Source organism: Kwoniella europaea, chromosome 1, assembly GCF_036810445.1.
Source record: "Kwoniella europaea PYCC6329 chromosome 1, complete sequence".
Classification (NCBI taxonomy): Eukaryota; Fungi; Basidiomycota; class Tremellomycetes; order Tremellales; family Cryptococcaceae; genus Kwoniella; species Kwoniella europaea.
The window spans coordinates 9,099,143-9,123,397 of NC_089487.1; the positions used below are offsets into that span (position 1 = coordinate 9,099,143).

Below are 24,255 nucleotides of genomic sequence, written 5' to 3' on the forward strand. Positions count from 1 at the left end.
GCTGTAGGGGACGAATCGACCCGATGAAAATCTAGATCTTGACAATAACCATACCTCTTTTGATATTCACCATCAGATACCGATGTAACAGCCCTAACATCGCCATTGCCGGTTCACCTCCCTGATCTACACCTTGACAAAAGTAACATCGTTGTTGACAGATTGGCCAGCAAGCGAAAAGGTGCTTAACAAACACATGGTCAAAGCGTGTTGGTCACCTTGATTGATCGACGGGAATGCCTAGCATGCTCACGCGACTAGGTGTGATTTGGCGTTGTCGGACATTTAGCTGTGTGGAAAGCTGTGTGTGTATGAATCAGTCAACGTGATTGTCGGTCTGCGGATGTTGAAGTATAATTAGGGTAAGTAGGTTTTTCAGGTCAATCAATCTTTCAAGAAAGCACTGTCGACCAACTTGGCTAAATTTCTACACGAAAACTTCATTCCATACTTGCTGTTGACTGAAATTCGGTCATTCGCCAAAACCATTTTGGTTTCAAGTGTTGTGTTATTCCCCACTCTCAACCTTCATCGACTCTGCTGATCGACGCTGCGCCCTTCTCAGGACTTTTCGACTTACGTATATCCAGTGATTATTGTCTAATTTTAGCACAAGAGGATGATAGTCTCGATGAGGTGAAGAGAGTGGGGGAGAACGGGGAACTGATAGCCCACAGATGACAGATCCACCTTAGATTAAGCATTTCCGGTGAGATCGGCTCGATTACGTCGATCATGGTCATACAGCAGGATCCCGTATACGCCGATACGTTCCACACCGGTAGTAGCAGACATCTTCTTGCTGGTCCCAGCCACGAATCGAGCACAAATCGTTAGAATTCGCTTTAACGATGTTTGATGATGTCGACTGTTCAATCTTCATCGCCAAACCAATTTTTGAATCTCTCTTCCTCCCTTTCCCATCTTTCCGGCCTTTTCACGTATCCTTCCGTGACTTCTTTCAATGTTCTTCCAGCTATCATCTGTGGGGTCAGCTGATCAATCTCGTGTATATTGTATGGTACCATAAGGATCCTCTCAATTATCGTGTTTCGAGGTGAGATGAAATGGAAGAACCTTTAGGCACTCACTCTTCACGCTTCTACCCCAGAAATCACCTTCCTCCCCACCTTTATCCCAAGGGTATTCATCGACCTCACGAGGTAATCTCAAAAACCAATTTTTCTTGATCTGACCCGAAGATGAGAAAGTATGTTTGTTCGAAGATGCCAACACGAGGATGAAGTCTACGTTTGTTTCGTATTCAAGTTGATTACCATGTAAGTGTTAGTACTGTAAGCCAATGCAGGAATGTTAACATGACCCCAGTACTTACGATGGTTCGTCATCTGTAAGAATTTGAAGTCAGATGACTGTAAGCCATTATTTATCCCCACGGTTAAATTGTCGTACCTTCCTCCCTCCATGTATTATGAAATGTATACTCCTACTCTTCCCATATCCAATTTTCCGATAGAGAAATTGACGGAAAAGGTCTTCTTGATATCTTCCATCTCTTCACAATTTAATATTCCTGATCAGTCAAAATCCTACATGCCTCCTGAGTATGTCGAAATATGGACATACCGATCTTCGCTGCCTTCCTCTTTTGGATCCTCTTTGGATCTCGATTTCCTCTTTCGTTTAGATGGTCGGTCTTCGTCCGAGGTAGAATCCAGTGCCGAAGACGGCTTGGTGATTGTATATTCACCGATGTCCCAAAGTACTACAAAGATGTGTACATGATCGATGAGCTAAGATATATACTGTCTTTAATAGTGGAGGACGATTGAAGCTTACAAGTACCACCTTTTCTACCTGCTGAGAAATCTATTATGAGGAATATGAGTTATTCCCGATTCTGCATGAGTAGAGTTGTCGAAGCTCATTTTCAAGCACGATATACCGCTTCACTCACTTCGTCCGTCCGCCCCTATAGCCATGAATCAGTAGATGTATCGACCAAGGTGAGATCGACCAAAACTCCATATTTCAGACTAACCTTCATATGTAGTGTAACTGATCGGATGGATGGTAGTCTCCACTGCTAATCTACTTGATTCACCCTTTTTCGATATACCTGATTAACCAATCGGCCATCATCAAATTTCAATCAATTATCCAGGAGGAGGAAGAAAGAAAGGAGAAGGGAAATGTCATTGGGTATAAATGGATGTAAATACTGATAAGAAATTCAGGCTCACCGAGAAGTCCCTTGGGTATAGCCCAACTGACAGTTCCATCATCCACCTGCATCCTCAGATCATAGTGCATAGCTGACCCGGAGCAGGTGATCTTCTTTCAGTTACACATCCACTTGAAGACTCTAGTACAGTTAAGCTGGTTTCACTCACCTGTAGCAGAATGTCGTTGAATACACCAGAAATTCCTCTTTCGCAAAGCGGGAAAACGTTCAATCTCAGATCGAGTGAATCCCCATATTCCTACTCTCTCTTCTTCCGATTCTTCCTCCACTTCTCGAGAAGCATGCTCGAGGTCCATTGTACGAATATGCTGTGAATGTGTTTCGACATTGTTCACCGTCACAGGCTTTCCATCCTGAATTCGAGTCGAGCGTCCAATCGGATCATCCTGAGTCTGGGTCATCTTTCTCTTACTGATTCTCTTCTGCTTGAGCAAATGTAGAGTGAACATTGCTGCTCGATCGATCCGCGATGGAATATCGAGAGTAGCGATTGTGTTGACGATTAACAACAAAGGTAGAATGAGAGTTGTCGTCTTGACTGGACTTTGGTTGGCGAGTATTAACAGTACGTCATATTCATACTGGACCACCTCCACTTGAGATTCATCTCCTCAAATCAGTCAAAACATCTGGTATTGGATGGTCATGGTATATCTTACATGCATGATATGTTCTGTCTACAGTATATAATGATATAGCATGGATGGTCAAATCAGTCGCGTATATGATATTGTTTTCGTTTCCTCCATTGCTCTCGATTGATATTTCTCTGTGATGTATATCTTCCTTTCTCAATCACCAGCCCTCTTGTATCTTTGCATCTTCGTCTTTCTCCGGGATCCAGAAGGTCTATATGAGACGAAATATCAAAGAACAACATCAGCATCGGTATCTCATGCTATTTGTTAACACATCAGCCAACTTACCAAGTCTTCACCCCCCACCGCAAACATCTGTAATCTCGGATTAAATCTCACTGCTCTACTCATTCCCGTACCCGTTGAACCTCTCAAAACGATCTTCGCTTGTAAATCCGGTATAGGCATCGTATGCCAAGGAATTGATTTAGCTTCCTTTTGACCATTTTCCAATTCTACTCTAGTCAACTTGTCTTCTCCTCCTTGATCATTGGACAAATCCCAAAATAGAATGTTACCATCTGCTGAACCTCCCACGACAAATTTCGAATCAGAAGTGAATGAAATTTCCTCTCCACTTGACCCCCTCCTGGGTACATGTGCTTTATTCCCCATTTTATCTCTCTCCAATCCTTGATGTCCCACCAACCTCCTCAGGGGGACCAAGTCAATAGCGTCAAGAAGGTAATGTACGTCGGAGGAAGTGCCAATCAACAGGTATTCACCATTGGAAGAGAATTGTATAGATGTGAATATTGGTTTAGGAGGTGGGATGGAATCTCGAGCAAAGTTGATATCGTTGAGTGGAACAAAGCTGAATGGTATCTAGATATAGCATCAAAGTCAGTATATAGGGTTTGGAACAGACAAGTCAAAAACATAGTTCAACTCACCCTATCCATTGTACTCGTAGCATACATCATGACAGTCTGAGTATCTGAACAAGCCACAGCAAATACTATCCCCTGATTGTCCATCGCTGCAATTGCTGATCCCCCAACATCTTTGACCAAACCCTATGACATTGTTCACACATGAGCTGACTTGATGATACGTTATGGACGTCCAAAAGTGAGCCAGCTCACCTTGCATCCCGAAGCTCTCAAATCCCATAATCTGACCGTCCCATCATCTCCAGCAGTAATGAATGTATCGTCCAAAGGGTTCATATCGACTGATCGGACTCTATTTCAATATTTCCTGATCAGCTCGCAAGCGAAGCTCATTAAGTGAATCAATACACATTCGTGACGTACCTAGCGGTATGTCCTTTATAATACGCCAGATACTTGTTATCATGCATCGAATGATACCTAACCGCATGATCATCACCTTTCGTAGATGCGTGAACGATCGTTCCTGTCTTGTGGGTGAAACGAGGTAGATCTATACCGTATTTCCTCGAATAGAGGGGTTTGATCTTTCTGCGGGGTTGCAAGTTGTACGTAGTTGCAAGGAGTTAACGATAAGGCATAATTGAGATATAACATAAAAGGTTCATCAGCGTTGCCCATCTGATCAACTAGATGAGCAAGAAAGGGGAAGGAAAGGGATCGAGAGGAGGGAGGAAGCACAACTACAATTCATTTACACTCACTTTCCTTTCTTACAATCCCACAATACGAACATATCATCATTCCCAGCTGTAACAAGTCTATCACCCGTATCATCAAAGCTCAAACTAGTTATGTTCTTTACGCCACCTGCTTGAGACTGCTGATCGAGGAAGGACGTACGTGTGGAAGTGGATGATTCGGGATCCAGAGCATCTTTGAAATGTTTTGAAGGACGGAATTTGTTCTACATACAACATAACAGAAAAATAGAAACATTCAGCTTGAGACTTGTGTCATTGACATACTAGTATATGAAATATGTATGTATATACATTGTATCACTCACAAGTAAGTCGATACTGAGAGGAAGCGTTACAGGTGCATTGTTAGTCAGTCCACCTTGTCCGCGGGAGGTGGAAGAGGAAGAAGGTCCAGCCCCGAAGTTCATTCTGCTTCAACTTGGCTCCAACTCTTTGACTACCGTATAAAATAGGACAAGCAGTGAGAAGCAGTGAAAGGGCCAAGTACGTCTCGTGTTGAATGGTGCAAAGGTACACAAGAGTTCAAAAGGAAGAAACACGAGGATAATGTTGTTGACATTCCCATCCTCATGTTCAACACCAAGTCATCATCTACGGTGGAGGTTTGGTTTTTTACCTGATTTCTTGTTTCAGCGATATATGACAATATCGATATCAGTTTATGCATATATCTTCTTCTTGAACACCCATGTACCTAAACACCTATGTATCTGTCTGTCAATCGTGGAGACACGAAAACAAGAACAAGTTTATGAACATTTCTCATTATCGACATATACATAGACGTTTAAATGCTATATGTCATCTTATGAGACCGACGAATAACTCTAAAATCCCAAAAATAAACATTGGCAGTAGAAAGATGAGTTCAATTTAGATATTGACTTCCCCTCTCGGATCAGTCACTAGGGATTCATCAGACTTGAGGGCCTGCAGGTCGTTGATTGGCCAAAGAAGGTTCAGGTGTCGGTAGAACATTACCAGTACCAGCAGTAACTGGTAAACCATTAGATATCTGCGAAGCTTGTTGTCCACTGGCTGACGGGGGCGTGATACCATGAGCCGAATTCGCATGACCAAGGGACGAGTGTGAAGGTTGGACCTGTGGATAAGTTACGTGAGAAGGGGAAGATACCAGTCCATTTTGAACTTGTTGTTCAGGGAGTCTTGCATGAGGTGGTGAGATATGCTGTCCCTGGCTTCCCTGGGGCTGATAATGCGGAACTTGCTGGTGATGAGGTGAAATCTGATGGCCAAAGTTCGAAGGCGAAGAAGAATACTGTTGAGCATGTGGTTGCTCTTGTTGCTGTTGTTGTGGAGGAACAGATTGAGGTGTTATTGGATAACGCTGAGCTGGGGGAGCTTGGTGGTATCGCTCTTGATCAGATAGACTAGCTTGATGCCCAGGTCCAGGTCCAGGTCGAGAAGGCGATGTTTGTCCAGGAGGATAAAACACCGCATATCCAACTGGTCTATCTTCTCTAGCCGGAGGATGGGGGTAGGATAGGTAGAATTCACCTGGACCTAAAGGGGGTGGGGGTGGTCTGGAGGGATCGATAGGGGGACGAACGTGTGGTCCAGGTGTTGAGCCAGGTAAAACAGGATAAGGCGAATGCGATTGACTCAATGGATGAGGATTACCATTGGCTTGGAAAGGGTATTGAGCAGGAGGAGGATGAATGGTATGTTCCACTCGCTGTTTCTTACGTGCCGCTCGATGTTGACAATCTTTGCACTGTGATACAAATAGATCAGGCAACTTGCTCGATGACTTCGTGTATTGAAAGCAGGTGACAAGGATGATAGACAGAGTTTACTCACCTTGAAGTCCACCTGATCCCAATTCCGCTTTGGTCTACCTTCCCTTCTATCCAACCGATCATGGCATTCTGTATGCTGCCATCTTCCGCAATCATCACAGCAGACTAGATCTAGGTCTTCGTCCTGATCAGAAATGAATTGTCAGCTCCAGCGCAAAACACACTAGATCAGCGGGCGATTCGATCAAATAACTCACAATATTCCATCCAACCTTTTTACAAACCTCACAATTCAACTCCCATCTCTCACTGGGGGTTGCCGTACCCGTATTATCTCTTGGCGTATTGGCATTCATGTCCTCATCATCTGAATCATCCGATACCACTTCACCTTCCCTCCTTCGCTTTCTTTTCTCCCTTCTTCTTTCCCTCTTCTCCCTCTCTTTAGCTTCTTCTTCCGCCTTTCTCAACAAGGCTTCCTCTCTAGCTAGAGCTCGCTCTTCTCTTTCTTTCAACCTATCTTCCCTCGCTCGCTGAACGGCCAAAGCTTCTTCTTCTTCTCTCTGTTTTCTCTGTTCTTCGGTTCGTATCCTCTCCATCCTTTCTTCCATCTCCCTTTCTGCAGCTTCTCTTTTTAGTATCTCCTCTCTCTCTAGTTCTCGAGTCGCAATTCTAGATGATCGTTTTCGATTGTTGACCGCTTCTTGTTTTAGACGCTCTTGCTCTTTTGCCTGTACGCGCATCGTAAAGACCCGTCAATCAATGCACATTGACAGACATACGCTCTGGAGAGGTAGATGGGAGAAGATGATATACGTTTTCGAGGTGATGTGATTAATGTCACATCAGATGCACTTACCACTAAGAATCCAATGATGGTAGGACCAACTTCTTCGGTCAGTAGAGCATACAAAGCTCTTTCATCTGGATCTTTTGAATTGGCAAATTGTTCAGGGAATGTACGCCATTCGTATAGTGTCACACACACCTATAACACGAACACGAACACATACACCGCATTTTGTTAGCCAGGCCTTAAACACGCCTTTGATGGATCCACCATCAATCAATCAATAAATGAACGAAGCAAAGACTCACAGCTTCCCACTCTACAAAATCCGATGGGATATGCGATCGACCTTCTTCCCATGATAACAACAGATCGCTCTTCTTCTCGGTCACTTCCTCGACTTTGACTTCCTCTTCTTCCTGTGGGACCTGAACAGCCTCTCCAGGAGATGAAGTATCACCATTGGCATCGTTCTTCTCAACAGCTGTCTGACCATTCACACCGTCCATTTCTGGTGCACACTGTTTCTCAAATACATCGGCCACACCGCCATTTGCCGCTTCGTCGTTGCTGCCGGAGGCTGCACCGTTTACATCGAGAGTTTCTTCCTTGCTCTCTCTCTCCTTGATTTCATCTCCCGCACTCGAGAGCTGCTGTTGCTGCTGTCCGTCTACTTGTACCTTCGCATTTAGGTCCGTATCCTGAGTCTGCGAAATATTGGCTACTGATTCGACGACCTCGTCATGACCATTCGTGAAGTCGGCAGGGGGAACCATGCTATGGTTCTACATAAAAACTGCCAATCAGCTTATGCAAGATCGATCATCGATCAGAAAGCTTAAGCCAACTCACTTCGCCATTCACCTTCCCATCTTGAATTGTATCTCCATTGGTATCTTGCCCCCTATCCACCTTCTCTACCTCTGTCTGATCAACTGCCATTTCCTCCGCATTATCTTCCTCCTCATCCACATCCATTTTCTCTTGCTGATCCTTCTGTTCAGCTGGTTCCTCTTTAGGTGTAGGTGATTTTCCTTTCCCTTTCCTAGCTCCGCTGGCCAAAACTAACCTTTCATGTTCCTCTTCATCCGTCAATTCGCTCAATTCACTCTCATCTCCATCTGTCTTCTTCCCCTTCCTCTTTCCCTTTCCCTTCTTCGTCGTCGCCTTAGCAGGAGTGGATAACCATTCATCTGGGACTTGTTGCCATTCATCGTCCACATTTCTCAACCTCCTCGATACTCTCGTTCCAAGTGGTAAAGGTGTATTCTTAGCCTTTGAAGGACTTTCTATAACCTCTTCTACGTGATTATTCCTTGTTGATCGAGTCGACCTTGACGCACTTCCGCCAACGTGAGATGGGGTGATAGGACCAGCAGCCGAAGCTGCACCGCGCTTCAAAGCTTGAGCGGTAGGCGTGGGATTACCATAGAAGTTTACAGACTTCCTCCGTCGACCAGATCCACTCAGTATTGCTTCTTCTTCCTTAGGCGGAGGCGTAAGGGAAGGTTCAGGTGTAAATTCTCGCTTCTTGTGCGATTTTTTAGGTGCCGAAGTCGAAGTGGTAACGGAAGGTCGTGATTTCTTGGCAGCTTTCTTGGCTTTCTGAGAACTCTTCTTCAGCGGACGAGGTGGTGGTGGAGGTAGACGTTGGATCCATAATCGATTGTCTATATGATATCACAATTTTAGGATTCATACACAGGTTATAAGGGTAGGTAGTGAATGCGGATGCAACTTACCGTCAAACAGCCAAAACGTGTTACCATCTTTATCCCATCCTACAGGTTCCACTCTCTGCACATCGCATCTCATCAGCGTTACCTTCCTGCTAAGATCGGGATAGAGTATGACGGACGTACCCATGAGACTGCTTCTTCCTCTGATTTCAATAATCCTCTGAATCTAGCGGGATCCTCCAGCTGCCATTCACACAACTCATGTAATATCTGTACCTATCATTTCAGCACCGCCGCAGCATCCGTATCAGCTCTCGATGCGATCAACGTTTGAAAGGATGATGAGCTGATGACTCACCTTTTGACTCAGTCCCAGAGTTTCCCATTCTACCGGAGCCTCCTCTGTCCCTAAAAGACATTTGTAATCAGGTCTACGCTTTGCGTATGTCTTCCGTAGACTTTCAAATGCATTGTCCCGGCTGTGACAATGTACGTTATCAGCTTTGGTTTTGGCGAATGATCAAGCTTGCAGATGAGGAAATGATGGACTACTTACTTGATCTGCCTGTTATATGTCAAAGCGAATAACAGCTTCGCTATCAACGTCGGTATGAGAGTCTTCTCGTCACCGTCGAAATCCGCTTCCAAGGCCTATAGCAGAAAATGCCTGTCAGTACGATTGTAGGCAATCAAGATGAATGTTTTGAGATGCTCTTTGAAAGCATCGAGGAGGAAGATCTGCGCAGGTGTGATGATAGTACCCTATAAGGGAAGGGAGTCCTCCTCACTCACCTCGATATCCCAGTCCACCAAACCAAAGGCATCTGAGAAAGTCCATATGAACTGAGATATAGCTGCCCATCTCCAATCTTTCCGGAGAGTCTGGATGATAGGTGAAGGTGGTAAAGGGGGAAGAAGGGTTTCGATAGGTGCTACGGCTGAAGGGGGAGGTAATTTACGTGGCATCCTTGATTGGGTTAGAGCCAAAGAGCGGGCTAAGAAGATGATAGGAGGTAAATTCAGTCCTGAGCCCACTCGCGTAGAAAGGAGACTCTGGATTGACATACCTAGCTTGAATCAGGTGAAGATGGGATGTATTCTATATCGAATTGATCTGTTTTTCTACTTATTATCGAGATAGGTTAACGTGATGGAAATAGCTGGATGAGGGTATGTCACCTTGAAGTGACGCTCAGACAGGATTCACCTGGCTTGGATCTTTCGGGATATATTGTTGGTTTGCGATAAAGATGTGATATTGTTGGTTTTGATTTTGATTTTCAATTGACACGCGTTGCTTTTGACATTACCCGCTATTTGCTTACTATACCTCTGAAGTAAAGTTGAGCCAGCATCCAGCGTTGATACCAATGGAAATTCCGCTTGTTGACCGAGTGGATGATGTTGAGGTGTGGTCTTGACAAGTCAAGCGCGTCGGTGATGCAGGGTGGTACAGGTAATGTTAATGGTAATGGTAATGTTGCGAGTAGAGGTAACATGAGCTGATGAAAGGGAGAATAAGGACGCATCAACCCAAAACACGATGCGGATAGAAGCACTTATTTGAACCACCCATATATGATGGTTTTTAGGCGTACTGTCTGCTTCTTATTTTACAGCGTGCCTAATTCTTTTGTGGATGATGCAACCTTGAATCTGCTTCTGGATGCTCTCGACGCGATCATTAATGTTTTCATTCATCTGGACCTTTCCTCCTCCTCCTCTTCTTCGACCTCACCTCACCGAATTACAGCTCAATTCGCAGCGCAGCACACTTCGAGCGAAAGAAGTAACCGCCTTTCATAAACACCTCTTCGGTCGAAATAGATCATTACAAGACTCAACGAATTTTAACCTGGTTACTTGACCTATCCCACTACACCTTCACCAAGATGTCTGATAACGGATCACCCGCTGCTCCCCCAGCCGAAGCCAAGCCAAAGCCTGAAGCTGGTGAGATCTCCTTCCCCTTTTCCACCTCATCTCCTGTTACATAGTCAGAAACAATTGGTAGAAGAAGAGGAGAAGTCGAGGAACACAGATAAAAATACTATGTTTCATCGAATTCGCCGCTGACGATATCTTTTGGTGTTTACGACAGACCCAAACACCCTTAACATCAAGATCGTCTCTACCAACGGTGATGAGGTATTCTTCAAGATTAAGAAGACGACCAAGTTGAACAAATTGAAGGTGAGTTTTGTAAAAGAGGTCAAGTCGACGGCTTGTCGAAGAGCAAGTAGCTGATGTCAGCTTTTGGTTGAAATCTCTTTAGTCGGCTTACGCTGATCGAGTTGGCACTGATGTTGCCGCCATTCGGTGAGTGACAATGTCGAATGTTACGTCCCAAATCATGGTCTGATCTAATTTGCTTTCAACTCGCTCAGATTACTCTTCGACGGTCAACGAATTCTGGATGATCAAACTGCCAACGATCTCGATCTCGAAGATGGTGATTCCATTGAAGTTCTTTTGGAACGTGAGTACATTTCAGGTCTTTGATACTCATCCATCCATGCATTCCCCGTATCTGGTATTCACTCGATCATTTAAATTAATTATGATCTGACATTTATCTACTATATCACAGAGGTCGGAGGTTACTAGAGAAACCATTGACTTTCCCTCTCTCAATTCCAATTCGTTCACCTCTTCCAAGCATATTACAACCATGTCATAGCTCACGAGACGAAGGAGGGAAGGGAGGAACACATCAGGGGATGAGGGGATGAAAGGAATCTCAAGAAAAAGAAGCAAAGTTCATGTCTCCCAACAGTTTCCATTCAATTTTTATATAAACACACATATCCATTTCTTTCACTCCATCTTCGATCAATGTTGATACAAGATGTATACTTTTTTCTTATACTTTCCACTTTCGTTTTTCGCTTTTATATCATATTCTCGATATATGTGAATGAAAAAAAATTATTATAGCGAATGCGTTCATGTTGACTTGGCATCTTGCACACAATAATTTGGACATACAGTATCCTATTAACTGAATCGGATATCAATGACCTGGCGAAGGGACATCTTGCACTAACACAACTCAATATGTTCACAGTATACAGTATATCACATTAACGGGTATAGTACAGAAACAGATATGGCTAGAAATTCAATTCGAACAAGATAAAGAACCAAAATACAGTAACATCCGTACATCCACCAAAGTCCAGCATATTGGAAATCGCATAAACACATAAAGCAGAGCGACAAGCAGGTCCCCTTTCTTCCTTTCTACCAGGGTCTACTCCATCCACCTCCATAACCAAATTTCTTGTTTCCCACATCCTCCTGAGGCATAGTAGTCGTCATAGTCATACTTGATGATGATGCTGATGTTAGTCCATCAATCGTACCTTGTCTTTTCCATGGCCTACCCCATCCACCTCCATATCCGAATTTCATATTCCCAGTCTCATCGGATGATGGTTCTTCTGAGACTTGTTGGGTGGATCCCGAGCTCGACCTGACGAAAGGTCTTCCCCATCCTCCTCCGAATCCCCATTTCGCATTACCCGTACTATCCTCTACATCGGTAGTACTGATCGTAGGTGTGGACGTAGTAGTGATAGTCGCAGTCTGGATCTGAACTTGGGTGATAGTAGCTGTCGCAGTCGCTGTGGCAGTTGAGAAAATGGTAGTTTCTTCTAAACAATCTTTAGGTTCAGGATTTGGATTGGGTGATCTCTTCCATGGTCTGCGCCATCCTCCGCCATAACCGAATTTTAGATTACCCATCAAGTCGACTTGAGGCTGAGCCTGGGCTTGAGCTTGAGCATTATCATTAATAACAGCGGAATCGACTTGACCGGGTTGAGATGGTGTTAAACCCAGATTGAATAATCCATTTCTATTTCCATTCCCTTCCCCGAAAAATGGGATAGAAGGTATACTAAAATGATTGGTATCTCTTTTCAACATGATTTTATTTTCTCCTTTTGAATTTGAGTTTGATCTAACTAGGAATGGTTTACCCCATGAACTAGCTCCACCAAATTTCATATCTCCTTCATTATCATCCCTCGTTGCCATCGCCGTAGGAGCAAGAGTGCCGGTGGATAACTCAGGGGCGACCAACGCAGGAGCTTGAGGAGTAGTAGGTATGACTACGCTTGTGATCGTAGCGGTTGGAGTCATGTAAGGTGATTTGGTTTGTTGTTTTATATACGATTTTAATTCTGGATGTTTCTCATTCAACAATAAGAAACGTCCTTTGGAGTCGCGGATGTTGGAGACTGAGTCGTCTGACACGATTGGAATACAAGATGGGTCCTACCGGTATCCAAGTCCTATGAGCAATCTGGTGTACACGCTACAATCATAGATCATGGTACGGGATGATGTGAAAGAAATATATTGTTATAAGGCGTAGAAGCTTTTACTCACGGAATCAACACCATGTTTGCATTTCTGATAATCTGGCGAAGCGGTTGACGGCGGATGGTATTTAGCTTCTACCACTGAAGTGAGGGAGAAGAGAAGTATGAATAAGGCTGAAGTTGGTATTTGCATTTTGTGATAAGCAAACGAAAAACCAATATCAAAGTAAAACTGTTGGGAGATATGGATCACTCGGTTATGGTTGCGTTTGTTGGGTAAATGCTGAAATCGTAAGTTAGGATAATACCTTGAAGAGCGTGATGTGTTGAGTAAAGACAGTGAGCGAAGTTGGAACAATGCAATCAGAGGATGGTAAGCTAGTGGAAAGTGGAAATAGTAGAGGTCAAACTTATGAATAACATCTCTTAACCATCGTACTTAACGATTATATACCTTACCCGCCCAGTCGAATTTGCCAAGTAATTTCTTTGTGAGGACAATACATCCAATTAAAACCGGGCTTGACTAATCGGTCGACCATGAGTTGATGTTATATAAGCAAGAATTCAGTAGTCGAATCACACTGGTCAGGCGTCAGTACCTCAGTCAGAATGGTAATACTACAGTACACCTCATATTCAATTAGTGCCACTATTGTCATCGACCCACTATCCTTCCTGTACAAGCTCGACGATTGGTTGGAACTTGCTTCGTCCCTTATTCGAGCTACTGAGTGAAGTGAGTCCTCTGATTTCTGATTGATCATCGTGTCTTGTTTGACCAAGTTGACATTATTATACGTTTATGAATCATACAAGTCCATCTCTCTTGTCGTTTGTTACTTGCGGAGTCAGGGCAACAAGGGTGGAAATTGCCTGAATCACAATTTTGTAATCGGGTATTGAGCTGTCCCGAGTTGAATAGTAACCGTTTGTAATCGAGTTCTATAAAGGGATTAGTAATCCGGATAACGCGGTTACCGGGACAGTCAAGTTGTCCCAATTCCCGTCATTCCATCCATCCAGCTGACACATTTTGTTACATCCCCTCTCCTTCTCGTCCACGACACCCTTGCTCATCACCCACCTGAGCATATACAGACTGACAACTGGACTATCGACCATATCATCCTATCGAGATGTGATAGGGAAGATATCTATACAGCACCATCAATCATCGAATGATCCAAGCAATTCACAAGCCTAAACCCGCACTGAATTCAATTCAATGTCATATCTCAAATCTATACCTTCCCGCAATTACACTCGAGTCGTACTCCCCGTCCCTCTCCCACGTCACTCCCGAAGCTGTGTGTATTCCTCTATTTCACATACAAATAGAAGATTTATCAGCTCTACTAGCATGATGGAACGTGAAGTAGGAGGTATCAGAGGTAGAGGTAGATCCCTCTCTACGTCAACTTCGACTTTGACCTCCTTTGTTACATCTCAACCTACAGCTCCGACAACAATCCCCCTTCCGTCCTCAAGAAAATTCTTATCGACCTCTTCCTCCAGCTCTAACGTCCGAACTCCCTCACCTCACTTCTCACCTCTACCGGGTAGCCAACTACCCCATTCAAGCAGTATGACGAAACGATTCCGATCGACTGGCGTTTACCCCTCCCCTTCGCCTGAGCTGGGAGAGAGGACAGAGGATTTCAATAGTAAGGTACTGCAGGCTGAGGAGAGGATGATCTCGAGGGAGCTGAAGACGAAATCTGAAGGTAGAGGTAGATTCATCAGGTGAGTACAGGGTCTTCGGATAGCCACATCCTCTTGATTCTACCAGAAGTGCTTGGTTCATATATAATCCGTTTGATGATGTTGAAGGGGGCCTAGAAGCAGGTGGAGATGGAACTGGTCATCATGTTTTTACCTTTACTGAATCATTCAACTTGATAGAATCGTCGAAGTCTCCGCGCGAGACGGATTACAAAACCTACCTGGTCCGGCTGTCCCCACTGAGCTGAAACGAGAATTGGTGGAAAGGTTGTTAGAAGCTGGAGTGAGGAATATAGAAGTGGGAAGTTTTGTCAGGGGAGATTGGGTACCGCAGGTGAGTCAGATACCAGCTTCCTTTCAGCTGCGTTCTCCTTACTGAGCTAAGCTGATTTATGCGAATTCTTATCAATCAGATGGCAGATACACCAAAACTCCTACCGCTACTCCCACCTCTCACCGGTCAATCACTCCCATTGCCATTACCTTCACCTCCTTCCACACGACCTCAGACTCCCGAAGAAACAAGCTCAATTCCAATTGCCGGACCATCATCCCTCAAACATATCATAGATAGTACGGTCATACCCTCTTCAGCGGGTCAGGTCCATTTCCCAGTGCTTATCCCTAACATGAAAGGATTGGATAACCTGATCAAGCTTCAGGATCAGCATTCAGCAAATGGTGGTGGGCGATTGACGGATGAGGTTGCTGTATTTGTTTCTGCCACTGAGGTGAGTGGATCATGCCATCTACTGCATTTTCCAAATGGGACCCGAGAGTCCCATCGAAGATAAGATGAGAATCTCGGAGAGGATTATTACGCTGCTTGGTATTCTCATATAGTTATGAACCTATCAGAAAGCTAATTCACTTCTACATACTCTTGTAGGCATTCTCCCAAGCCAACAATCACGCTCCCTTATCCAAGATCCTCTCTTCGCTACCGCCCGTGATCACCAAAGCTAGATCGTTGGGATACAGAGTACGAGGATACGTCTCATGCGTCATCACATGTCCTTATTCTGGTCCGACACCTCCCGAAGACGTAGTGGACGTGGCGTTGAAATTGATAGATATGGGATGTTACGAGATCAGCCTGGGCGATACTACCGGTGAAGGTGATCCGGAATCTTGGAGGAGGGTTTGGAGGGAATGTGAGAGGAGAGGAATGGATATGACTCGGGTGGCCGTGAGTGTATACGTTTGATTTGATAAAATGATCAGAGTAAATGCTGATTCAGTCAATTGTTATGGATTTCTCAGGCTCATGTGAGTATAGTATCCCCCTTTTCCGTATTGGATATGGTGTGCATTGCTTGCTGACAATGACAACACTTATTATTTGACATTACCCTACTCTCCGATCAACAACTTGAATTGCCTATACAGTGCCACGACACTTTCTCCCTCGCCCTCTCCTCCATCCTCTCTTTACTGCCTCACAATCTCACTTCGATCGACTCCTCCCTAGCTGGCTTAGGCGGATGTCCATACTCCCCCGGAGCAACAGGTAACGTACCGACAGAAGATGTAGTGTATGCACTACACAAATTGGGTTATGAGACTGGTATAGATCTGGACAAATTGGTAGAATGTGGGAACTGGTTGAGCTCGAAGTTGAATAGGAGGAATGAAAGTAGAGTTGGGAGGGCGATATGGGCCAGAAGACAAGCTAGGGAAAAGGAGAATCAACAGAAAGGGAAAGGGCAAGAGGGATTGAAAGGTAGTGAAGGAGAGGAGACGGAAGATGGGATGTAGGTTTGGAGCAGTCAAAATCGTATAACTTAGAATCAAATATGATGAGGACAGGACATTGACATTGACATTGGATGGACATTATCTGGGTTTGGGTTTGGGATTGAACGTGAAATTTGTATCAGTGGTCAAAAGAGAGATAGATAAAGTGGTTATCGTAATGAAAGCAGATGAAGTTTGTTGGGAGTAATTAAATCGTGTTAGCACCTCATCAAATGAACAATTCATTTTTGGATGTTTACTCCATCTATCGTTCTGTCTCGTTCATTTTCACAGTATTTTCGTAGTCATATTCGTTGTAAAAATTGTAACATTGCGAAAGGACACTCATGTATGAGATACACTCTGCTTTGTACTCTGGCATTCGGAGAATGTGGAAATCATTCCACACACCACACTCAAGGTGAGGTACCCATTACGTCACTCAAGATGAACCAACAGATCATCCCTCGAGCCAATTCCAAAGCAATATAAAAGCATACACAGGCCCTTGCCTTCATCTACGGCCACAGAAGGTATAAAACGCCCCATCCCGTCCGCTCTGGGAAGCTTAAGTTGCCTATCGCTCGGTTAGTACCAAGGTGGGGGACCACTTGGGAATCCCGGGTGCTGTAGTTTTTTTGGTTCTTCTGTTATTTATGAACGACAGGAAATAAGAGAAGCGAAGGATAAGTAGTCAAGTCATGATCGGCAATGGGGGAGTTTTGGGGAGGTGAGCGACTCAGGTAAGAGGATTTGATAGTATTTTTGCATGAATTGTACTGTATTGTATCTAAATATATAAATCTACCATCTCAATCACACGGAGCCCTATCATCGCTAATTGCCAACTTGATTCTGATCTTCTTCAAGTTTCTGATCAACCTTAGGTAATTTCCAAGCTTGCCAAACCAGCATTCCTTCAATCAATACCTCAATGACAGTGATATAAGCTATACCCATTCTCAAATCGTACGTCCCCACGATGAACGGTACGAAATACACCAATTCCGATACTCTATATCCCATAATCATATATGTGGTTACTTTGTAATTACCCGCGAAAGTCGAGTTGTAAGCGTTATGAGATATTTGTAAGATCAATGCGAAAATTTCGAATGAGCGTGATAAGGCTGCGAATATGGGGGATTCATGGATTGCCGTTATTGCTGATGAAGATTCAGAAGGGATAGGTGGAGGGGGGAGGATGGATGGATGGAGGATTGCGAGAGAGTATTTATTTGGGAAATAGATAATCGAGAAGAGGGATATGAATATCTGTGATAGAATAATTCATTGTTGTTCAGCTAAGCTTGCAAAATGGGGTATGATGTTGTGTAAGTTGGATTGTGCTGTACTCACCCCTATCCATATCTTCGTATCTACACCTGTCCCTCTTCTAATACTATTCCGCTCATTATGACTCCACCTCCATCTCTTCAAATTAAATTTCCGCCAACCGTTCCTTACCAATTCGATGGGAAGAGTCACCTTGAGCTGCAAAATCGCAGGAATAAATTCCAATATACTCAACAACACCAGTAATACTCCATCCGACCATCCGTCAATCTCCTTGAATCCCTGTCCGAGAGATACCAACGCGTTGATGATCATCCCACCAGAAGAGATATACGTAGCAGGATGGTTGATACCCACAGTCGTCGTTCGTGTATACCAATAGATGAGATTTAAGACCAAGATAGGGAAAGCCAATAATGTTCTCAAAGTGGTGATGATCAGTCTTCGAATTGGGTGAGTGCCTTCTTTCTTAGCTCCTAATACCCCACTGGCCTGTTCCCAATCATTATGAGAATGGGCGATCTCGAATTCACTGGCGTTGTGTGACACTCGGTGAGGTTGGACGAAATGATTCAACAAGCCTACTCTTGCTGGAGTGAGGGATGAAAATCGGATAGTGTAGTTGATTGGGAGATATTCTGGATCGAGGGTTGGTTCTGATCCATTCATACTATTGTGAGAGGCGGAACAGTTATGTCGAGTGACCGGTAGGGCGTGAACATCCTGCGATCGACCAATGGCGCAAAAAAGTAGAAGATCAGTTTGCATAGTACCTTCACATTTCTGGTTCAGCCATAAGGATAACATACCTTGGGTCCCGCCGCATGGAAAATCGCATCGATATATGGTCCATAAGCCAACTCTTTATTCTTCTGGCCTTCTGATGGGTTTAGGACGAATCGATTCTCCCAATAACCATTTGATAAATATGTCCTAGAACAAAGGAATCTCGAGACGTGATGACCCGATGAAACCTTACCGCACTAAGGTGAAAACAAAATATCAGTTCCATTAGGTACATGACCGTGTGATTATATCTCCATCGTTAGGTGATAGGAAAGGACAGGATACCTGACACTTACAGCGTTCTTACGCAGCTCCTTGTGAGCTTTATCGTAAGCCTTTCGATCGAACAATCTCGTCTCCTTCATGATATATACGTGGGATCTGCAGTGTTCCATCATAAAGGATCAGTCAACGTATCCTATCTGATGCGTAACCCATGAAGGTTGGGATGGCTTACCTAGTCACTATATGAGGATGCATCCATGATTTCTGCTTTTTCACATTCTTCACGACATCTTTCTCCTGAGTCTCCTCTTCAACCTTTGTTTTGTCTCGAGTACCATCCACTTCATCTATGATGCTCGCATACAAGTCATCTTCCTCGAGCTCATCGTCATCTGAACCAGCTTTGGTCGAGTTGCAAGGATCACCGTGGTTTGAGAATTCGATAAGTGGAAATGCGTAAGTCATCTGTTCGAGAGCTTTCCATTGGATAGCATATTCCTCGGTATGAGGGTAGAGAGATGAAGTCGCTATGAAGCTATGAACGGTGTCAAGTCAGCATGGTATTATGACTGAGCCGACAGAGATGTATGATTGTATGCAAAATGCTATCTTGGCTCAATTCACCGACAACTCACTTGTCATCTATTCGTATAGGGAATTCTGCTTCTTCAGGTTTCCAACTGGTGAAATTATCTACTCTGTCTAATTTACTGGGTCGATGTGGCAACAATGCAATAGCGGCCCGTACGTCTGGTGTGTAAAGGAAGTGGTCGTAGCTATTCAAATACACTATAATCAGTATAAAGTCCAGTTGACGAGATATATCTGGTGGTGGCTATCACTCACAACCTCTTCAATGGTAGATCAAACTTAACGGTCTTTTCCAGATCCTTATCATCCAACGTCAACCCTCTGAATACTACATCCTGGTAGATCACCTTCTCTTGAGGGAGATACCTAATTTCCACAGGTGATCTACCCACTTTCGCTGATAGAGCCAATTCGTTCCCCGTGTAAGTCTCCGTATCGGTATCGGTATCTTTATCAACCTGATCTTGATATTCCTTTCTCTGCTTCTCATCTTCTACCTCATCATTGGGTATTCTACCATACACCGTGAATAGAATATCAAATTTCGTCTCTGAATCTATCAACGGTCTGACTACCTGCGTGCTTGATAAGTTGGGTGTGATTGTCCCGTTATATACGAGAGCTTTATGAGGATCTTTGAACCATGATATAGTAGTTTTAGCAGCTGAGAATACAGTGACAACGAGGAATATCGCTATACCGCAGGCGAGGAGGATACAGGATATGCAGAGACATCTCTTGACTGTTTTTCGTGGGCGTGGTCGAGGTGGGACGGCGGATCTGTCGATGTCCATGGCGGCGTTATCACCTATGACTTGGTCGTACTGGTCGTACTGGAGGAAGAGGTGATTTCGAATGGGTTTAATTCGCTTTACTATATTATTATACGTGATCACGCTTCTTTCCTCTCAGCTACAGCTACAATAGCATCCGACGCGAATCTGACCTGACCTCTGCCGAGAGAAGAAGAAGGGATTCGTTGTCTCACCCGTCCGAGTGAAGCTGTGCCGATGTTTATTCGTTTAACCTATCTGCAACTGAATCTATTTCTGTCCTGCGGATGAGTTAACAACTCATTCAAGGCACGGTTCATGTCACGGACAAAGTACAATAGATACCGTATGGTCCTCGGTTACTATCCGCCCATAGCGCCTCATCGAATGCAGTAGTACTCTACTCATAGTTTGTGATTCGGTGTTCACACACGCTTTCAACACAACCAAGCATCAACAGAGGAGAGAAATCATTCGGACTGAATATGAGGAGACGTTGTCACACGGATGAGGATAAGCATATCCTCTCATAAGCTCTGTTTTCTCCGGTTCACGAGTACTCTCCAGGAGTATCGCAGGCCATTTTCTCCGATGTCAGTGGATCCACATTAGGGGACATGACCATCAGCTTGCCCATCTTGCGCCACCGGACTAGATAGATTCGCGATAATCCCTCAGTCGCACGAGGATACAGTAGATGCTTGTCTTGGCGAGTCTTGATGAAGAAGCATTAAAAGTGGGGTAACAGATCTCACAGGCTTCTCGCTCTGTGCCACGATTGCGTAATGTGGTCAATATCGGACCTCCGTCAGTAAGTTACTCCACCACCACTCAAAATTCGAAATTATCACATCCACATCCGACTTTTTTTTCCCACTACTTCTGTTTCTCTCACACATATAGATATATATCTTCCATCTTCTTCTCTTCACCCCAATCCTCCCATTTTGATCTTGTACATACGCTCGTATTTCCAACATTAGCCTCAAGCCAACACAACACAAGCACAACAAACCATACTACACTACTACTCTAGCTAGGTCAGTAATCAGAAAACCCAAAATATAATACCTACAACCATGAGATCTTATCAATCTCGAGGTGTTTCTCCACATATCCCATCTTGCAACGCGGTCCCAAAAGTGAACAATGACATCTCCCAGAGAAGAAGGATGTCAACGTGAATAAAATGCTAGTCTAAATGTTAAGAATAGATAGAAGAAAAAAAAAAACATTTTGACAATCTATCTTGTTTCATTTATCAGATGATCTTCAACAGATCTTGATAAACGCTTTGTATATCCTGTTTGGATTTCATAAAGTGAAAAAATGAAATGTTAGATTTAAAAAGCAACACGGGTGCCGAGATTCCCATTTGTCCTTCTGTCCTAGGACGGAGGAGATGGGGAATTAACTCGAGCTGAGATCATACCGTCGTTAGCGGATCAGGATAATGCCTGCGTCGCTAGTTGCTTTTGAATGATGTTTTGGTTTTTGAGCTCACGGGTAGTATCTGGATTTTTGTATTAGGTAGATAACTATAAATAAGATGTCGACGGATTGGCAATCTATGTAAGTGATTTTTTCACGGATCTCATCTAGTCCTATCATATCTTGATGGGCTGCTTGGTTGCTTGGGTATCTACACAATTGTACTGACTCCTCTATCTTCAATAGCCCAAATGCGAGTGATCATTTGAAATGGTACGAAAACAAAGGAAAGCTCAAGCTCAACTTGTGAGTTGAAACAATCTCACAACCTCTTTCACGAAAACTCCGACTGATTGATGGATTGGTATTGTAGCTTTCTGAGTATCGTCGCTGTCGGAATGCTCCTAAATGGATGTGAGTGAAACACCTAATGCAACTGATGACCCATCAACTGACAACGTTGTTATGTTCTATTGTATTTTCAGACGATGGATCCCTCATATCAGGTCTTCAAGCTTCCGACGCCTGGCAAGCCGATGTCGGTTATCCTGACGGAGTGAAACTTGGTCTTCTTAATGCTTGCGGCTCTTTCTCTGGTATTGTTGTTGGTCCGATTATCACTTATATCGATGAGCATTTCGGTAGACGATGGGGAATTAGATGTGAGTTTCTGCCGCTCCTTTCACCTGGTGTTGAGATAGATCGAAGCTTATGCAGATGATCCTTCAGTCTACGGTGTTACTATCCTTTTGGGATCGATCATCGGTTGTATCGCTGGTGTATCTGGAGCGAATGGTTATGCTTGTGAGTTATTTGACCGTTCGGCGCAACAGAGCTATTGGCTTATGGGTGAATGAACGATGTGAAGTATTCTGCGTCGGAAGAGTCATCATCGGTTTCGGTCTCACTTCATTCCTCATGACTAGTTTGATCGTAGTTCAAGAGATCAGTCATCCCAGATCTAGATCAACGGTCGCTCATTCATGGGTAAGTGCATGCACATCTCCATTCAATACAAGGATCTAGTTGACATCATTGTGTTTCCAGAACTCCTGGTACATCCTCGGTCTATTCATCGAAGGTTGGGTAATCTTCGGCTGCGTAGGCTACATGCAGGGCTCATGGTCATGGCGAATCCCCTATATCATCCAAGTAGGCTTTGCCGTCTATATCCTCATTGCCGTTCAATTCGTCCCTGAAACTCCTCGATGGCTGTACGCCCACGGTCGTCAAGACGAGGCATTCCAATTTATGGTCACGTACCATGGGAATGGTGATCCCCAAGATCCCCTGGTTTTATTCGAATTTGAAGAGATGAAAAATGCCATCAACCAAGAGCAAGAAGCCAAAGCGGAAAAATGGTCAACTATCTTCAGTGGACGATCCAACAGACATAGATTAGGTCTAGCTACTTTGATGCCCTTTTTGTTTAATCTCTCTGGAGCATCGATCTTGTATTTGTACTATACCATCGTCTTTGATCAAGTTGGAATAACCGATGCGACTACTCAAACGGGTATAGCAGCGGGTCTAAATGGGTTCACCTGGATTTGTCAGATCGCTGCTGTCTACGCCGGAAAATTCATTGGAAGAAGACAGATCGTTCTGTATACTTGGCCTTGGCTTTTACTATGTTTGATAGGATTGTGTGTATCTGGGTAAGTCATAACGAACTAGCCCATCGGTAAATAGATATTTATATCTGATGTTCCATCTTTTGCAGAGCGGTATACTCCAACACTGGCGAAGTCAGCAAATCAGCCGGTATAGCTACTGTCTCACTCGTATGGATCTATCAAGGATTCTTCAACTTCGCCTGTCCAGTCATCTACTCATACGCCTCGGAAGTGCAGACTTACTCGATGAGATCGAAGGGTTTGTTAGTTTGGAATACGGTATATCAACTTCAGGGTGCTTATGTCGCTTGGGTTGACGCTATTGCCTTGAATGCTATTGGTGAATTTGTTACTGTCATAATCCATTCCAATGACGGATCCTCGTAATGATAAGCTGAAGGAATGTGCTAATATCTGAGCTTGGGTTAGGTTATAAATACTATATCGTCTATATGCCTTTGGTAGTCATCGAGTTCGTCTTAGTATACTTCTGTGAGTTCCATCTCGAAATTACACCTCAAATAAAGGAAGTCCTCCACTAATATCGTTGTTACCACTATCATAGTCATGGTTGAAACTAAGGGCTACACTCTCGAAGAGATCGCTTTAGCTTTCGATGGAGGATCTAAGATCTCTTTGGCCAATGCGGATGTGCTACCTTCTGTTGAACATTCTCGACGAAATGGGGACAGTACCGAGGACGCGACTCGAGGTGATGGAGAAGGGGATCACAAGAATGCGATTGAGGGTGGAAGGTAGATGGACGAACAGGTGTTGTCGAAGTAGAAGACCAGGCTAGGAGAGGAGAGAAATGGCAGATGTTGAATGAGGAGGAGGATATATTCGAGATCAGTTGGTGGTGGGGGTGAAAGGTAAATTAGGTGCTGGCTATGTGATCTATGGGGAAGGGAGCGGATGAAAATATGGAATGTTCTGAATACAATAACACTTTCTTTCAAACTTACTATTCGCTCTGCATTTTTTACGATAATTTTCTCACAATATCAACTATTAATATCCTTCGAATACACATATATGTTGCATATATGCATATCCATTTTTTATCTTAACTTAAGC

At 43.9% G+C, this 24,255-nt stretch overlaps 8 protein-coding genes and 1 non-coding gene across 9 annotated transcripts; 4 read left to right on the forward strand and 5 right to left on the reverse strand.

Moving 5' to 3' along the window:
• Positions 1-872: 872 nt before the first annotated feature.
• Positions 873-2,655, reverse strand: V865_003465 (uncharacterized protein; the record flags this gene model as incomplete). The annotated part of the gene is made up of 9 exons (XM_066227259.1): positions 873-976; positions 1,092-1,247; positions 1,398-1,516; positions 1,588-1,726; positions 1,801-1,830; positions 1,919-1,933; positions 2,003-2,080; positions 2,205-2,276; positions 2,355-2,655. 9 exons carry the CDS (start codon positions 2,653-2,655, stop codon positions 873-875), a joined length of 1,014 nt encoding a protein of 337 aa, XP_066083356.1.
• A 346-nt stretch (positions 2,656-3,001) lies between these two features.
• On the reverse strand, positions 3,002-4,848 carry V865_003466 (uncharacterized protein; the record flags this gene model as incomplete). The annotated part of the gene is made up of 7 exons (XM_066227260.1): positions 3,002-3,055; positions 3,133-3,669; positions 3,738-3,860; positions 3,930-4,029; positions 4,101-4,268; positions 4,442-4,644; positions 4,747-4,848. 7 exons carry the CDS (start codon positions 4,846-4,848, stop codon positions 3,002-3,004), a joined length of 1,287 nt encoding a protein of 428 aa, XP_066083357.1.
• Positions 4,849-5,357: 509 nt separating this feature from the next.
• Positions 5,358-9,636, reverse strand: V865_003467 (uncharacterized protein; the record flags this gene model as incomplete). Its single annotated transcript, XM_066227261.1, has 11 exons — positions 5,358-6,176; positions 6,263-6,385; positions 6,459-6,932; positions 7,061-7,189; positions 7,300-7,776; positions 7,844-8,661; positions 8,734-8,788; positions 8,854-8,946; positions 9,029-9,149; positions 9,227-9,321; positions 9,463-9,636. The coding sequence occupies 11 exons, from the start codon at positions 9,634-9,636 to the stop codon at positions 5,358-5,360; spliced, it is 3,378 nt and encodes a 1,125-aa protein (XP_066083358.1).
• A 926-nt stretch (positions 9,637-10,562) lies between these two features.
• On the forward strand, positions 10,563-11,277 carry V865_003468 (uncharacterized protein; the record flags this gene model as incomplete). The annotated part of the gene is made up of 5 exons (XM_066227262.1): positions 10,563-10,623; positions 10,772-10,863; positions 10,946-10,989; positions 11,058-11,149; positions 11,261-11,277. 5 exons carry the CDS (start codon positions 10,563-10,565, stop codon positions 11,275-11,277), a joined length of 306 nt encoding a protein of 101 aa, XP_066083359.1.
• Positions 11,278-11,913: 636 nt separating this feature from the next.
• V865_003469 (uncharacterized protein) lies at positions 11,914-13,191 on the reverse strand (the record flags this gene model as incomplete). Its single annotated transcript, XM_066227263.1, has 2 exons — positions 11,914-12,951; positions 13,066-13,191. The coding sequence occupies 2 exons, from the start codon at positions 13,189-13,191 to the stop codon at positions 11,914-11,916; spliced, it is 1,164 nt and encodes a 387-aa protein (XP_066083360.1).
• Positions 13,192-14,364: 1,173 nt separating this feature from the next.
• Positions 14,365-16,481, forward strand: V865_003470 (uncharacterized protein; the record flags this gene model as incomplete). Its single annotated transcript, XM_066227264.1, has 5 exons — positions 14,365-14,744; positions 14,904-15,057; positions 15,137-15,454; positions 15,613-15,918; positions 16,113-16,481. 5 exons carry the CDS (start codon positions 14,365-14,367, stop codon positions 16,479-16,481), a joined length of 1,527 nt encoding a protein of 508 aa, XP_066083361.1.
• Positions 16,482-16,979: 498 nt separating this feature from the next.
• V865_003471 lies at positions 16,980-17,095 on the forward strand. Its single transcript, XR_010725577.1, has one exon. It is a non-coding gene; the product is annotated as a 5S ribosomal RNA (ribosomal RNA).
• Positions 17,096-17,297: 202 nt separating this feature from the next.
• V865_003472 (uncharacterized protein) lies at positions 17,298-20,152 on the reverse strand (the record flags this gene model as incomplete). Its single annotated transcript, XM_066227265.1, has 7 exons — positions 17,298-17,735; positions 17,820-18,479; positions 18,566-18,739; positions 18,839-18,923; positions 19,000-19,302; positions 19,403-19,543; positions 19,614-20,152. 7 exons carry the CDS (start codon positions 20,150-20,152, stop codon positions 17,298-17,300), a joined length of 2,340 nt encoding a protein of 779 aa, XP_066083362.1.
• A 1,528-nt stretch (positions 20,153-21,680) lies between these two features.
• Positions 21,681-23,937, forward strand: V865_003473 (uncharacterized protein; the record flags this gene model as incomplete). Its single annotated transcript, XM_066227266.1, has 10 exons — positions 21,681-21,703; positions 21,809-21,868; positions 21,936-21,976; positions 22,048-22,224; positions 22,292-22,366; positions 22,431-22,549; positions 22,610-23,220; positions 23,286-23,518; positions 23,608-23,670; positions 23,744-23,937. 10 exons carry the CDS (start codon positions 21,681-21,683, stop codon positions 23,935-23,937), a joined length of 1,596 nt encoding a protein of 531 aa, XP_066083363.1.
• Positions 23,938-24,255: the final 318 nt, after the last annotated feature.